General features: G+C 39.0%; 1 protein-coding gene across 3 annotated transcripts in view; it reads right to left on the reverse strand.

Annotated features, from left to right (window-relative positions):
• The window catches only part of ODAD2 (outer dynein arm docking complex subunit 2), a 162,122-nt gene that overhangs the window by 38,962 nt on the left and 105,981 nt on the right, over positions 1–17,179 (reverse strand). For all 3 annotated transcript variants that reach the window (XM_040248019.1, XM_040248017.1, XM_040248018.1), the window contains 2 exons: positions 6,384–6,572; positions 4,251–4,472 (listed from right to left, as the gene is read on the reverse strand). In XM_040248019.1, coding sequence (XP_040103953.1) covers positions 4,251–4,472; positions 6,384–6,572 — 411 coding nt within the window. The remainder of the gene's footprint in view (positions 1–4,250; positions 4,473–6,383; positions 6,573–17,179) is intronic.

The raw sequence follows: 17,179 nt of genomic DNA on the forward strand, positions 1-17,179 counted from the left end.
GGAAGATCCCCTGGAGGAGGGCCTGGCACCCCACTCCAGTATTCTTGCCTGGAGAATCCCCATGGACAGAGGAGCCTGGATGGCTGCAGTCCATGGGGTTGCAAAGAGTCAGAGACGACTGGGCGACTAAGCAGTTTGCATTAATACTTGTTAAACCCTCACCCCTATTTCTCCCCACCCACTTCCTTCTCCCCTCTGCTAATCGCTAGTTTGTTTTCTGTGAGTCTGTTTCTTTTTCCTTATATTCACTAATTTGTTGTCTTTTTCAGATTCCATATATAGTGATAACATATAGTATTCGCTTTTCTCTGTCTGACTTATTTTACTTAACATTAACGGCCTCCAAATCCAAGCATGTTGTTGTAAATGACAAATTTTCATTCTTTCTTATGGCTGAGTAATATTCTATTGTGTATATATACATACATTCTATTGTGTGTGTGTGTGTATATATATATATATATATATATATACACATATTGTGTATATATACACACCACATCCTGTTTATTCATCTGTTGATAGATATTTAGGTTCCTTCCTTATCTTGGCAATTGTAAATAATGCTTATATGAACACTGGGGTTCATGTATCTTTTCAAATTAGCATTTTGATTTTCTTTAGATATACACACAGAAGTAGAATTGCTGGACCATATGGTATTTCTACGTTTACATTTTGAAAAATCTCCATAGTGTTCTCCATAATGGTGGCACCGATCCACATTTCCACCAACAGTACACAAAGGTTCCCTTTTCTCCACATTCTTGCCAAACTTGATATTTGTGGTCTTTTGATGACAGCCATTCTGATAGTATGAGGTGTTATCTCTCTGTGGTTTTGATTTGCATTTCTCTGATGATAATGATGCTGAGCATCTTTTAATGTGCTTGCTGGCCATCTGTATGTCTTTAAATCTCTAGATTACTTACAATATGAAATACAATGACCCTGATGCCAGGAAAGATTTAGGGCAGGAGGAGAAGGAGGCAACAGAGGATGAGATGCTTGGAAGGCATCATTAACTCAATGGACATGAGTTTGAGCAAACTCAGGAAGATAGTGAAGGACAGGGAAGCCTGGCGTGCTGCAGTCCATGGGGTTGCAAAGAGTCAGACATGACTGAGAGACTGAACAACAACAAATGCAATGTAAATGCAATGTAAATAGTTGTAAATACAATGTAAATGATATGTAAATATTTGCCAGTACATGTGGCAAATTTCAGTTTTGCATTTTGGAACCTTCTGGAATATTTTTTTCTGAATATTTTCAATCTATGGTTGGTTGAATCCATGGTTGTGGAGTAGAACCCACCAATAAGAAGGGCTGACTGTCAGCATTTGACTAGAAAGGTGCTGTAGCATTTAGGAACAAAAACAGTCAGGGATTTGCCAAATTAGTGGATAAAGTTTACGTACATTTGAAGTCAGAAATGTTAGCATGTTAGCAGTTACACAATGCGACACACTGACTGCAGGTACTGTAACACCCTGATATGCCTATGAGAGTTGGACCATAAAGAAGGATAAGAACCAAAGAACTGATGTTTTTGAGCTGTGGTGCTGGATAAGACTCTTGAGTGTCCCCTGGACAGTGAGGGGGTTAAAACAGTCAATCTTACAGGAAATCAACCCTGAACATTCATTGGAAGGACAGATGCTGAAGCTCTAATACTTTGGTCACCTGATGTGAATAACAGACTCATTGGAAAATACCCTGATGCTGGGAAAGATTGAAGGCAGAAGGAGAAGAGGGTCACAGAGGATGAGATGGTTGGATGGCATCACCAATGCAAAGGACACAAACTCGGGCAAACTCCAGGACATGGTAAGAGACTGCACACTGCAGTCCATGTGGTTGCGAAGAGTCAGAAAGGATTTGGTGACTGAATAACAAGTGCCTATATTTTCTTGCATTGTCTTGTTTAATGGAAACTTCCTCTTCACTTAGCCCAAAACTTGGAGGTAATTTTGATTCAACACTTTCCTTTATTCCTCACATCCAAGAAACTATCTAACCCCACTGGGTTCTACCAACACCCAGTACACTATCATCCACAATTTTAACTCTTATAAACCAAAGAAGAGAGACACAGGTCCTCAGGCTTCCCCCACAGCTACATGAGGGAGAGCCCACCATACAGACAGTCTCTGTGTCAGGACAGAGCAGCCTACAATAAGCTTATAAGAATCATATATTTACACTCACCCTCTATGAGAAATGGCAGGTAGTTGGGAATGCAGGTGAGCAAAGCAGAGAGAACCTCAAGACACCCTTAGCTGACCTGGGAAGGGGTCTCAAGGGCAACAAACCCAATTTTCTTTGTTGTTCTCTATCCTGTCCCTCACCCTAATCATTTTTGTTACTTTCTTTTTTTATTTACATAAGCTATGTGGATGGGTGAACACGGTTTCAATACTTTTCATAGCACAGCACAATTCGTAAATTATTTTAATTACCTATGGATTTGTGTTAGAAGGAATAACTGAGACTTGCATTTATAGCTGGTATAAATGGAAATTGAAGTGTAACAGGTAAATATTATTAAATTTGAATTCTGAGTAGTCTAGAAATTCTCTTCTTAAAGGAACTGGCAATTGTCTAAGCATGGTATATGTCTGACACTTTACCAGGTACTTTTATAGTTTTTAATTTTTTTAAAAGTCTTTAGGCTATGCATATTAGACTGTACTTATTCAATAATAGAATGTATAATTTTAAGTTAGAAAATCTTTTTTGAAGTGTGAACATGATCACATAGAAGTGATGGCATTTTCACCATTCTTTAGCAACTTCAAGTTAACATTCCAGTATATCTTTTATAATTAACTTTTAAAAATTGGTGCTTAGTTTAAAAGGTGCTTTTTATGCCAGTTTTTTTTTTTTTTTTTGCTTGAAGAAATCAATATGGCCTAACTTATGTGCTGTAAAAATGGATTTATAACGGAAAAGCTGACACACTTGGGTTTAATCGGGTTTAAATTCAGAAAAATTAACATCATATTCTTCAGCTATAATAGGTTTAAAGGATAAATTAAAATAATCACCTCAAAAAATTACCAACTGGCATTTTAAGAATCTTATTCCTCTGAAGATGTTTTGTAAGTTAAAAGTTAGTTGCTTAGTTGTGTCCGATTCTTTGCAACCCCATGGACTATAGCTTACCAGGCTTATCTTCATATTCAGCACATATAAGTTTGAAAGATACATTAACTGAAGATTTTATTAGCTTTTGTTTAAAAGATCAAGCTATCTTTAGACATACTTTTCAAAATGTAAATGCCTCTGGCTGTCATAGGCTCCAAACTGAGACACTGGACAGTAAAATTACATTGTACAAGGAAACAAGCTGTAGAAAAGAACTGTAACTTGGAACTAATTTTTCCTAATATTTGTAAGCTATACATGTACTCTTAAGTATTTTTATATACATTGTCATAAAAATACTCCACTCAGAAGCTCTAGGTAGTTCCCAACATAGAGATACATCAAAGCCTATGCACAGAAACTTTCCTACTGGATATTAGTTAAAGGCAAAGAAAATTTGATGCACAGTTTGTTTTCTTTAAAAAAGTGTCTTTGAATTGGCTCTTTGCTTATGGGTGAGACTGGCAGGACTATCTAGCTGCTGTTTGTCAGCTCCTTTCCTGTGTAGTTGGTGCCTCTATTTACTATATAAGTGCTAAGTAAATAAAACATTAAACAGAATTATGAATATCACTGATTGTTCATGCACTATATATTTTGTTTGAAAAGTGTTGTTTGCTCAGTTGTGTCCAACTCTTTTAGAGTCCACGGACTGTAGCCTACCAGGCTCCTCTGTCCATGGAATTCTCCAGTCAAGAATACTGGAGTGGGTAGCCATTCTCTTCTCCAGGGGATCTTCTGACCCAGGAATTGAACTGGGGTCTCCTACACTGCAGGTGGACTCTTTACCATCTGAGCCACCAGAGTCCCTCCCTAAAAACATATGTTTTGTTTAATCCAATTCGAATTATGGAACAATTACTTAGTTAACTGAGTACGTATTATATTCTTTGATTTAGAAGGAATCTATTTTCACACAAATTTTCTGCAGGACAAACCATGATAATGGTAACACACAACCCATCCACAGTCATGATGCAACAAGTGGGTACTTTTGTGTGTTCAAATACCCCTTCTAGTAAAACCTTCACATTACTTAAGTTTCTTTCCAGTGTACACTGACTTAACTTGGACTATCGCACAAAGTTGACCAACAGTACCTTCACAGCACCGTTCTCGTGCATGGTGATGCAGTTGTCGGCATCTTCCGAGAGCTGGTACAAGGCCTGGGCTGTTGCTCTGTGCACGTTGGTGTCATTTGATTTCAGGTACCGCACTAAGGGAGCCACAGCCTTGTGCTCGCCGAAGGCCACTCTGTTTCTGCCCCACATACAGCAACGTGAAATCGTTTCTGCTAAGTGACGCCTCAGTTTGTCGTTATTCTGCACAAAGAAAATGAACCGTGGTATGTGCATCGTAATGACTCTGTGATGTTTATGCTCTAGATGAGGGGTCCCCAAAACTGAACAACAACAAACCTCTAGGCTCTAATGCCTGAAGACCTGAGGTGAAGCCGATAAGAGAAATAAAGTGTACAATGAACGCCAATGTGCTTAAAAGTCAAGGTGTTAGTTGCCCAGTCCTGCCTCACTTTTTGCAACCCGGTGGACTGTAGCCCACCAGGCTCCTGTGTCCATGCAATTTTCCAGACAAGAATACTGGAGTGGGTAGCCATTCCCTTCTCTAGGAGATCTTCCCAATCCAGGGATTAAACCTGGGTCTCTTGCATTGCAGGCAGGTTCATTACCATCTGAACTACCAGGGAAGCCCTTGAATCATCCTGAAAGCATCCCCAACCCCCACTCCTGGTCCATGGAAAAACTATCTTCCACAAAACCAGTCCCTGGTGCCAAAAAGGTTGGGAACCACTCTTAGATGTTAACTACCCACTGGCTACATAGTTGGGGTCTTGATGGAAACTAGTATTTTGGGGGGTCACCAATGGATCAAGGTTCTTTTTATGAACTGAATGGAATACATGCAGGCAAAGTTGATCACGTACCGGGCATTAGTTATTTGCTCAAGGTTCAATTTCCTTCTGAGTGAGTCTACTCACAACACAGAGCTACAGATCAGCAAGTGGTCAAATAATAAAAAATAATTAAGGAGTATTGGACATTCTTAAGGGACCCTGTCAGATAACTTGGATAAGTGGATTCATTCTACTTCTTCACCCAAGGAATTCGTACACATCAGTAAGATACCTTGGTTCCTAAGAGGGAGAAGACAATGCAGTAGACAAAGTCAAGTGTTGAGTTAGCCAGTGTCCTTTCTGATTGCGTGTGTGTGTTAGTCGCTCAGTCGTGTCTGAGTCTTTGCGACCTCGTGGACTGTAGCCCGCCAGGCTCCTCTGTCCATGGGATTCTCCAGGCAAGAATACTGGAGTCGCTTGCCATTCCCTTCTCCAGAGAATCTTCCTGACCCAGGGATCGAACCTTGGTCTCCTGCATTGCAGGAAGATTCTTTACCCTTTGAGCTACAAGGAAGTCCTTCTGTACTGTTTATATAGACTATATCCTTCTTTTTGGATGTAATTAACTCATACAGGTATAATACAACTGCATAATGCTCTAATTTTCTGTTTATTAATTACACTGTTCTCTTGATTAAGGACTTGGGAGTCCTTAACTGGAACTGGCAGATATTCTTAGGAATTTAGCATTAGACCGGCCCAAAAGTCTTCTAGATCAAACAGGCTTCCAATCACTGAATTTCTGCTTTATGATTTTTCTGCCAAGTGGCAGACCAAGCCATGCTCAAATATCTATGGTCATGGTGAAGTCATTATCTCTGAAGGCTGCTTGTTCTATCTGGTACAGCTCTGGATAGAGAATACAGTGATTGCCAAAATCTTCTAGCTTTCACTTCACTTTTCACTTTCATTCACTTCACACTTTTCAAGACTGCCATCGACACAGGCTTGCTAAGCTTAGAAAGGAGCATTTAACTTCTAAAGTTGGCATGAATAATCATCTTAAAGATCATAATAATGATGACGGTGATAGGATAGTTAACACTTCTATAGTAACATTTATATTTGCCACCACTTTACTTGCCAATGATAAGTGAAAAATAGCCTCTATTTCTACAAAGATTCTGCATATTAACATTTTACAGTTTGAAATATACTTTCACGGCTATTTGTCTCAGAGAAATTAAATGAATTTACTAAATCTCATACCTCATAAGTGATAGATATTAAACTTGAATCCAGGTCTCTAGATTTGGAGCTCATTGTTTTTGCTACTACTTATGACAATATGCATTTTGAAATAAAAAGATGCATTACTTACTGTATTTGCTAGCTTGGACAGTAAAGGAACAACTCCATGATCTGTGATAACAGCTAAATTTTCTTGATCTTTTGCTATATTGGTAATAACAGCACATACACTGGCCAACACTTCTTTATTATCTGATTTCAGTAAATTGACAACAAGTTCCAAACCACCAACGAAGGAACGAACCATTTCTCCAGCATCCTAGATAACAATAAAAATAAAGATGATATCAAAAATAAACCCATATTTAGCATTTTTTTAAAAAGCACAAAGTAATAATAAGGCTGTGAGTTGTACCTTTGGTATGAAAAAATTCAGTTTATTTATATGTTATATAATGTTTATGTCTGTATATGTAACACATGCTTTCCTGGTAACTCAGTGTTAAAGAATCCACCTGCCAGTGCAGGAGATGCAGTTTCAATCCCTGGGTTGGGAAGATCCCCTGGAGAAGGAAATGGCAACCCATTTCAGTATTCTTGCTTGGGAGATCCCACAGACCGAGGAGTCTGGTGGGTTACAGCCCATGGGCTCACAAACGATCATACACGACTGCGTGACTAACCATTATACAGCACATACACAGACACGGCTCAGTTTCAACAAATACATACTGAACAACCATCACATGAGTCAATGTGATAACTTCTGGGGATATAGAAGTTAACAAAACACAGCTGAGTCTTAATTAACAAAACACAATTCAGCAAGGCAAAGACAATGGGAAGAAGAGACAGGAATGTACAGATGCAAAGAGGGGAAGAGTTCATTTCCTTCAGGACCAGGTCGAAACAACATTCACGTATTCTCCCAATCTCCTGTCTTACTTCCCAGTATGTTATTGTTGCTGTAAGTCACTAAGTCATGTCTGACTCTTTTACGATCCCATGGACTGTAGCCCACCAGGCTCCTCTGACCATGGGATTTCCCAGGCAAGAATACCGGAGAGGGTTGTCGCTTCCTTCTCCAAGAGATCTTCCCAACCCAGGAACTGAACCTGTGTCTCTTGCATTGCAGGCAGATTCTTTACCACTGAGCCAGCTGGGAAGCTCTACTTCCCATTATACTCTTCTGCATAAACAATACTCCAGACTCTAGGATTATTGCTGTTCCCTAAAGTACCAAGTTATTTTCTTTACCTGGAGTTTAGCCGACCCAACTACAGACTCCTGCTCCCTTCTGAAAATCTGACATCTTTTAATAGCAGCTTAAATAACAGCTCCTCCATGAAGTTCCCCACCCATCCACCAGCCTTCCCTTCTCAGTGTGGTCACTCCCTCCCCTCCACATTCTTGTAGGTAGTTTTCTCCAAAAATCCATTTCCTCATCCTCTTCTGTTTGCCAAGTCCTGGTTTTGCTTGGTTGTCTAATTCTCAGACAAGTATCAGGAGAGACCACCTCTGACCTGGAGCTTCCGCCTGTCCTGGAAGTCTCCTGCCCCTTGCCAACAATTTGCTTAGGGGCAGCCTACACATATGGCCCAATTATGGCACATGAGTTCTGGATGATAAATCAGAAGTCTTCTGGAAGGGTTTTCCTATTTATAACAACACTGAGAATGGTAGAACAGGAGGAGGACAAGAGCCTGGTCCTTGGAGACACTGCTGAGATGCTGAGTCAAGTAATGCTAAAGTCTGATCTGGCTATTTAGAACCAAAGGAATCTATAGCTGTTTTTTCCGTCATATTGTAATGATGTTCTTATCGATCCTTTCCCCATTAATACGTGAGTTCTTCAAGAACAGTCACCAAGTGAGTCAGAAAATCAAATATTGTATATTAACATATATATGTGGAATCTAGAAAGATGCTATAGATGATCATATTTGCAAAGCAGAAATAAAGACACAGAGGTAGAGAGCATATGGATACCGATGGGGATGGGGAGGTGGGACGGACTGGGAGATTGGTACTGACAAATAGACACTTTTGATGTTATGTATAAAATAGGTAACTAATGAGAACCTACTGTATAGCACAGGGAACTTGACTCAGTGCTCTGTGATGACCTAAATGGGAAGGAATTCCAAAAGGGAGGGGATATATGTATCTGCATAGCTGATTCTCTTTGCTGTACAATAGAAATAAAAATCAAATAATAAAATGTAATAAAAATTAAATAAGATTTTATTAAATATTCAATAAAAGTTTTTTTAAAAAAGAGAGATACCTGGTCTTTGACTCTTACTTGGGCTAGCTCACTCTGTCACTCAGAGGACTTTTAATCAACGTTTGTTGAATTATGAAAAAATAAAAGGAATAAGGGGACTATAACTTTAAGATACTTAACCACAGTCACAAACACTAAAAAGAAGAGTGTGCTAGCTTGGTAAAATAGAGTGTAAATGAACTGGCCTGCCAGTCTAGTGACTTCCTGGTTCTCTGAGAGCAGTTATCATGGAGCCTGTGAGCCACAGCACTGGGCAGCCCCAGGACAAATAGCAAAAGTGACTACACCTGCTTCTGATCTGGGAGCTCCCTGAGGTGTGTGGTGCGAGATCCAGGGCACCGGTGTCAGCAAGGTCACGGGTGCGGCTCACCAGGGTCTCATAACAGTTTATATTGCTAATCTGTGCTACACTCTGGAGAAGGCAATGGCACCCCACTCCAGTACTCTTGCCTGGAGAATCCCATGGACGGAGGAGCCTTAGTCCATGGGGTTGCTGAGGGTTGGACACGACTGAGCGACTTCACTTTCACTTTTCACTTTCATGCACTGGAAAAGGAAACGGCAACCCACTCCAGTGTTCTTGCCTGGAGAATCCCAAGGACGGGGGAGCCTGGTGGGCTGCCGTCTATGAGGGCGCACGGAGTCGGACACGACTGAAGCGACTTAGCAGCAGCAGCAGCGCTACACTCAAGGCCACAGGCCCCTCTAGAGTTTGTTTTGAAGGTGAGCTTTCTTTCTTTTTTTTTTTTAGGTTCAAAGGTTTTAGACACATGACTTCTTGCCTCACGTAGTTTCTATGGAAAGGGAGACGGTATACTTGAGGATGGAAAAAGTAATTCCTCTGCCAAAACTGTCTTTCACTAATGCTGAGCGACTGGGCAAATTCACTACATTTTCCACCTTCTCACATATCTTAAAAACTAGTCTTTGCCAGTTTCGTCACTGGTACAATATTGGCTATAGACAATTCAACTTTTCATCTATAATGAAAAAATCTTTAATGATGATGATGATAATGATGATATTAATAATAGTACAATAACAAGAGCCTTTTTTTTTTTTTGCAATTTACAGAAGACTTCGGCATACATTATCTCTTCTGGAGTCCACAGCTCTGCCTAAGGAACCATGGCACCTTCATTTTACAGACAGGCAGTCTGAAGGTTCATGCACAGTGAGTGACAAAGCTAAAAAAGCAGATCTCTTGATTTCTCATTTAGGATCTTTTCACTACACACCGTGTGCATGGACTTGGAAGTACCAATAGTTGAAGTTGTCACATTAAAGTTAGTTTATAAACAGTCAGAAGAAGCCTCCCAATTTAGAGAGTTAATAATTCCAAAAGGGATGAAGCTATTTGCCAGTGAAATTTCCTAAGACAAAACCCACAATTAAAAAGAGAATATGAAACACCTTCATGCTGCTATTAGCTTGAATGGTTGAATAAGTAGGGAAAGGGGTCAAGATCAAATTAAACAAAATTAAGTATTTAATATTAAATATTTTTGGTTAAAATTCAACTAATAGGAAAACATTAATGCAGATTATTATTTACAGACTAATGAATAAAACAGAAAACTGGATGTTTGGCACAGAGCAAGTAAACGAATAGGCTTGAAATTCCCTCTTTTGCCTCCAGCAAAAAGAACCGGCAGCTTTCTGATGAGGTGAGATACATACAATGCAACTTTAAAGCACATGCAAGGCAAGTGTAACGTGACTTAAGACAAAAATTTTTGACCAGAAAGGCTATAAAAACACTACACTACTCTGGGCCATATAGACACCATACACTGTATAACATTTGAAACAGATTTTAAAATAGCACACTGCATATAAAAAAATTTTTCAAAAATGCTACATTCACATTAGAATAGCACATCAGAGAAACTAAAACTGAACAGGCAAATCTTGCCCTAAAGGTAAATTCAATAAATTTCAAATTCTAAATATACCTCTGTATACTCAAGAACAGTTCGTCTGTGGGCTCTATCATAATAAGGGCCTTGTCCCATTGCTAGTAAACAAGTCCTACAGCTTAAAGATATACACACATACATATACATACATACACACACACATACATACATATATATATATATATATATATATACACACACACACACACATGATTTGGAATTACCTGACACTTTCAAATATAGTCCTTCAAAACTGGAAAGTAGAACCTCAATTATTATTCCTTTCCTTCTGAACTGAAGAAAAAATACATTGACTTTTGGTAAAAAAAAAAAAAAAAAAAACAACAACGATGCAGTAGCTCAGTCTAGATCTATGTAGCAGAAAATGTATTAAACTTTGAAGGTGGCTTTATCCAATTAATTTACACAAGATAAAAATTTTTTTAAGTTAATGGTTCTGATTTTTCTCTATTTCCTTAGCCGAATTTAAGATAATTTTTAAAAATATCACAGTCAACTGTGATTTTTTTTTCCATTTTACTACGCCTTGTGTTGATTCTACTTTAGATGCAATTCTATTAATGAGAAAGTCTAAACTGTGAAGCACCCTTGTGAATCAGCCTGCAATGCGGGAGACCCAGGTACCATCTCTGGGTTGGGAAGATCCCCTGGAGAAGGGAATGGCAACCCACTGCAGTATTCTTGCCTGGAGAATTCCATGGATAGAGGAACCTGGCAAAGAGTTGTACACAATTGAGCAACTAACACTTTCACTTTCACTATTGTATATTCAGAGGTTTATAGAGGCAATTAAAGGACATTTTTAACCGATGACATATTTTAAAGAAGTTTATAAGTACAAGATGCTAAATAAGACATATTATCATCTAGTAGCTATTATAGGTAAATCAACTGTGCATATATAAGCTTATAAATATTTTAATTTTAAAATACATATATTTAGAATTTTTCCCACTTGTAATCAGTAACCCACAGATTAAGATGTGTAAAACACTTTCTGGTTAAGATCTAATCAGTGAATTGTATAGGTCAGGCTAAGAATAATACTTGAAACCATAAACTTAAAAAAATTAACTGTATGAAATATTACACTCTTTAAAAAAAGTCTCTAATTTATGAAGAGGTTCTTCTCCAACAGTTTACTTGTTGGGTCTGTTGCATTATATTTTCCTGTTGAACAAATTGAGTTAGGAAGTTTGCCTCATCTGCCATATTCACCTGACCTCTTGACAACCAATTACACTTCAAGCACCTTGACAATGTTTTGCACGGTAAACTCGTCCACAACCAGCAGGAGGCAGAGTTCATCAAATCCTAAAGAGTGGATTTTTATGCTACAGGAATAAGTAAACTTATTTCTCGTTGGCAAAAAGGTGTTGACTGGAATGGTTCCTGTTTTGATTAATAAAGATGTGTTTGAACCTAGTTATAATGATTTAAAATTCATGGTCCAAAACCACCATTACGTTTGTACCAACCTAACACCGGCAATGAATCTTCATGCTCAGGAATGTTCTAACATTTGAAACTGGCTCTCTGGTCTTCCTCCTCTTCTGTGTACCTGCAACTGATTTTCATAGTAAGTGGTTTTCATCGGTCTTCCCTCTCATTTATCAGACTCTCTGAGAACACACCTAGAATTTAGCAGATGTGGTCTGACTGGAGCAGAACTTGGCAGACTTCTCACCTCCAAGAGCTCCACTTGGTGCTTCTGCTGCGGCGGCTACTTCAGCAGGTACAGGGCCAATGAATTCATGGTAAGCTCTGAAATTCAGCCAAAACTCCTACATCTTTTACAAGTGAGTTCCTGTATAGCTAACACTCTCCTATCCTGCATTTGTGAGGATTCTAGCTACTTTTTATTGCATAAATTGGGTTGGATGATTTTCACGTAAAAGAGATAAGCTTTTGATTAAATTTCACATGGTAAAATTTATCTGTTTCTGTTTAATACTGTCCTTTGAGAAACCAAGGAAGCTACCTAGGATATTTAGAGGTCAATAGTTTATCCAAGCATTCTCATCTTAAAAAAAAAAAATCCTTAAGCAGGTAAAAGTACAGTTGTTAAGGCAACAGTTCTGAAACTTTGTGGCACATTAGCCTCACCTGGGAGACCTTTTAATGTTCCATCAGCTCAAGTTGGGCCAAGTGAAACAAAGCATGTGGGGGTGGGAGCCAGCACCCATAAGGTCTTTAGGTGACAATTCCAATGTGCATCAAAGTTTGGAAAGCCCTGGTTTAGGATTTTAAGTCACATAGTGAGAACAGCTGGGAGCATAGCTTGGTTTCATTACTATTGGCTGTATTGCTTTGAGCCGCTACCTTCTCTAACTTTCCATTTCCTCATCAGTAATTAAACAACACACTTGTAAATAACCACTGAGTTAAAGAAGAAATAACTATTTCCTAAAGAAGAAAATAGAAAAACAGTAGAGAAAAATCAATGAAACCAAGAGTTGGATACTCAAAAAGATGAACAAAACTGGCAAATCCTTAGCTAGATTAAGGAAGGGGAAAAAAAAAAAAAAGACTCCAAATCCAAAAAGAAAGAAGGTACAAGACAATTTAGAGAAATAAAAAGGGTTGTAACAGAATGCTATCAACAGTTGTATGCCAATAAATTGGATAACCTAGAAGAAATGGATACATTTCTAGAAACACATTGTAGGGAAATAACAATCAGCCAAAATGGCGGTGGTCAGGCTCTCACCCCATGTTCTCTCTCTCTCGTCCCACATTGTTTACAAAGTCTGTGAACAATGACTTTGCATGGTATGATGCAACAGCTGGTATCATTTATAGCAGAGCGCACATGCATCATGCCTACATAAGCACCACGTGAAAAGCCTTTGCAACCCACTGCAGAAGCGTCAACCATTAGTGAATAAAGCATTTTGGTCTTGCAGCTGCAATACTGTCTGCAGTACCTAGGGCTCCTCGTAGGGACTTTTTCCAGCTTTCCATTTTCTTCCAGCTTCCCTGCTTGTCTACCCTGGGTTTAGCAAACAATGAGACACACATAACCTACACCAACTGAACCATAAAGAAATAGAATATATAAATAGATCTATAACTAGTAAGGAAATTGAATCAGTAATCAAAAATCTCAAACAAACAAAAGCTCCAGGACCAGATAGTTTCACTTGCAAATTCTACAGAACATTTAAATAAGAATTAACAGAAAGCATCAAACTCCTCCAAAGAATTGAAGAGGAGGTACCACTCCCAAAGGCAGCGTATGAGGCTAACATTACTTTGACACCAAAGTCAGATAAAGACAATATAAAAAAGGAGAACTACACTCCTCAACAAAACACTAGCAAACCAAATTCAGTAGGATTATACCCAACAAAGTAGAATTAATACCTAGTAAGTATGAGTAATTCAGGGCTTCCCAGGTGGCACTAGTGGTAAAAACCCTTCTGCCAGTGCAGGAGATATAACAGATGCTGGTTTGATCCCTGTGTCGGGAAGCGCCCCTGGAGGAGGGCATGGCAACCCCCTCCAGTATTCTTGCCTGGAGAATCCCATGGACAGAGAAGCCTGGCAGGGTACAATCCATAGGGTCACAAAGAGTTGACACAATTGAAGAGACTTAGCATGCATGCATGGGTGATTCAACATAAGACAATCAATATACTGCCCTACATTAACAGAATAAAGGTCAAACCCGTAAGAGCATGTCAGCTGCTGCAGAAAAAGTATTTGACAAAACTTAATGTCCTCATATGATTTTTTTTTTTAAGTTCAACAAACTAGGAATAGAAGAAAATGATCTCAACATAATACAGGCCAAGTAGGAAAAACCCACAGCTGAGATCATACTCAATGGTGAAAGACTGAAAGTTTCTCTCCAAGATCAGGAACAAGTGTGCCTGTTTTCAGGGTATACAGCCAATATTTTATAGTAACTATAAATGGAATCTAACTTTTAAAAATTGTGAGTCACTGTGTTGTACACCTGAAGCTTATATCGTATTGTAAACAACCATATTTCAATTTAGAAAAATTAAAAATACTATGTGCCCAGAGAGATGGAGAGACACAACACTGCATCAGAAACTGGGGTCCTAGTCAATGTCCAAGTCTGTGAACTGTGTTGGCACAGTTTCTGATGGTGGTCAAGTACAGGGTGTGTTCCTGGGAGTTCTTGGCTGAGTGGGAGATGATGTAACTTAATGGATGACATTTTTCATTTAACAAAGTAACTGGTAGCTGATAAGCTGTAGTTCAGTAGCTAAAGTGGTGCCCGACTCTTTGTGACTCCATGGAACACAGGCTTCCCTGTCCTTTACTATCTCCCAGAGCTTGCTCAAACTCATGTCCATTGAGTCAGTGATGCCATCCAACTATCTCATCCTCTATCGCCCCCTTCTCCTCCTGCCCTCAATCTTTCCCAGCATCAGGGTATTTTCCAATGAATCAGCTCTTCACATCAGGGGTATGGAACTTCAGCATCAGTCCTTCCAATGAATATTCAGGGTTGGTTTCCTTAGGATTGACTGGTTTGATCTCCTTGCTGTCCAAGGGACTTTCAAGAGTCTTCTTCAGCACCATAGTTTGAAAGTATCAATTCTTCGATGCTCAGCCTTCTTTATGTCATCTGTATATGACTACTGGAAAAACCATAGTTTTGACTATACATACTTTTGCCAGCAAAGTGATGTCTCTGCTTTTTAATATGCCTTCTAGGTTTGTCATAGCTTTTCTTCCAAGGAGCAAGAGTCTTTTAACTTCATGGCTGCAGTCACTCTGCACAGTAATTTTGGAGCCCAAGAAAATAAAATATGTCACTGTTTCCACTTTTCCCCCATCTATTTGCCATGAAGTGATGGGACAGATAAACTGTACTTTCAAATAAAATGGTTAAATGGGGATGTCCCTGATGGTCCATAGGCTAAGTCTCCATGCTCCCAAAGCAGGGGACATCCTAAACTAGCAACCTCATTGCAGCCCTCTTCAGAACAGGGGCTGAGAAGCCTGGAAGGGGAAGCAGTCACAGGGCAGGAGGGGAATCCAGGTGAAAGCAACACATCTGCCCCACAGATAGTGGTCCTTTCAGCTGGGATCTGAAGACAAGCTTAATCACACCCTCACCTGTTGTGGCCCTTTACGTCCCAAGCTGAAAATCAGCCGCACAGAAAAAATATCTGTAAAACAGTTAACTTTAGTTTACAGGATTTTAGAAACCACGGGCTAGATAAGGAGCATACTTGGAACTGTTTGGTGACTTGAAAATAACAGCCGACCCTAGATAGGTAGGCCACCAAACACGGACTTCGTTTTAAACAGCTTTTCAGTGTTTTAAGAACCTGTGCAGCTTCTTTGGCACATGATGGACAGCTATGCATTCTTTGGCCCAAACACGACCAAATTCGAGCTCCTTAAGCTGTGTCTGTGGCCGTCGTCTCAGTGTGAAATTACACCTCTATGTACTTCTTGTCCAGGTTCTCTCTGGCTTCCTCATTGGACACGGCTCATTGGGCAGCTGAAGTTAAACAGAGGGTGATGTCAGATTCCTGCCCGGTTTCATCAGCTGCGTTCTGTCACACCTGTAGTCAGGAAACTAAAACTTCCCAAGCTTGTATTCTAATCTCTCAGAAATTAACTTTTTCTCCTTTCTTTTGGGGAATAGCTCTCAAACATCTTCTAATTGGCTTCTGTTTGGGGCAGATCCTGAGGCCACTGGTTTTGAAGTTACTAGAGATTTTTTTTCCCCTCTAAGATAAAAATTCACAACCAAATATTATTTTCTAAACAAGTAGCAAAATTGGGTTTAAGAAGGTTACAAGGCCAAGTGATTGCATAGATACATTGCCGATTTGGTAGACAGGTTTTCTTCCTAGTGTGACAGCTGTTTTAATTATAGAGAGTATTTATTTCAAAATAAGATACCTGTTTCCCATCTAATTCACAAGGAAGTGGTGACTGCAAATTAATATGAATTATGTGAATCATTTCTTATAAAAAGGCCAATGAGCCTGGTGGGCTACAGTCCATGGGATCGCACAGAGTCACACATGACTGAGCGACTAACACTTTCTACTTTTTATGAACAAAAACTTTTAAAAGTCATTAATGAAAAGGAACAGAATTACGAAAATTAAGTACTATCTTACATCATTCACAAAAAGAAAATATTAAAAAAGGCAGTCATAGTTTAGAAAAGAAACATGCTCTTATCAATGCTGGAAAAATGCTTGAGGTAAGTGGTGTAACATATTTACACATTCTTTATGTGAATTCTGTAATTTTTCATTATCTCATTGTTCACAGAGCACAAATTTGAGTTGATTTTCTGCAGCAGGAAATTTTGGTTCTTAAGAACAAAGAATTTAATACATGGATCTTTGCCAGATTCAGTTTTACATTCTATACATCACAAGTTCATAATGCTGAACACCTGTTCAACCACTGTTTTTCTCCAAAGTGTGTTTGATCATTCAGCTGGAAAGGGACAGCTTTTCACTTCCATTTACAAATATCTTGCACTTTTTACAAAACAGCTCTTCATCTGCAGCCAGACTTGCAGCTCATGAATTTTACTAAATAACATCACTACAGAGGTCACATCTTACGATCTCTGTCCTTTTTAGTAATCTTAACGGGAAAACAACAACAAACTTTCCTTAAGTCTTAAATAAATCCTTTTAAATAAAACTACTTAGCAAAATATGCAGTGAATTTTTATACTTAGTT

The sequence above is a fragment of the Oryx dammah genome, unplaced genomic scaffold, assembly GCF_014754425.2.
Source record: "Oryx dammah isolate SB20612 unplaced genomic scaffold, SCBI_Odam_1.1 HiC_scaffold_10, whole genome shotgun sequence".
Taxonomy (NCBI): Eukaryota; Metazoa; Chordata; class Mammalia; order Artiodactyla; family Bovidae; genus Oryx; species Oryx dammah.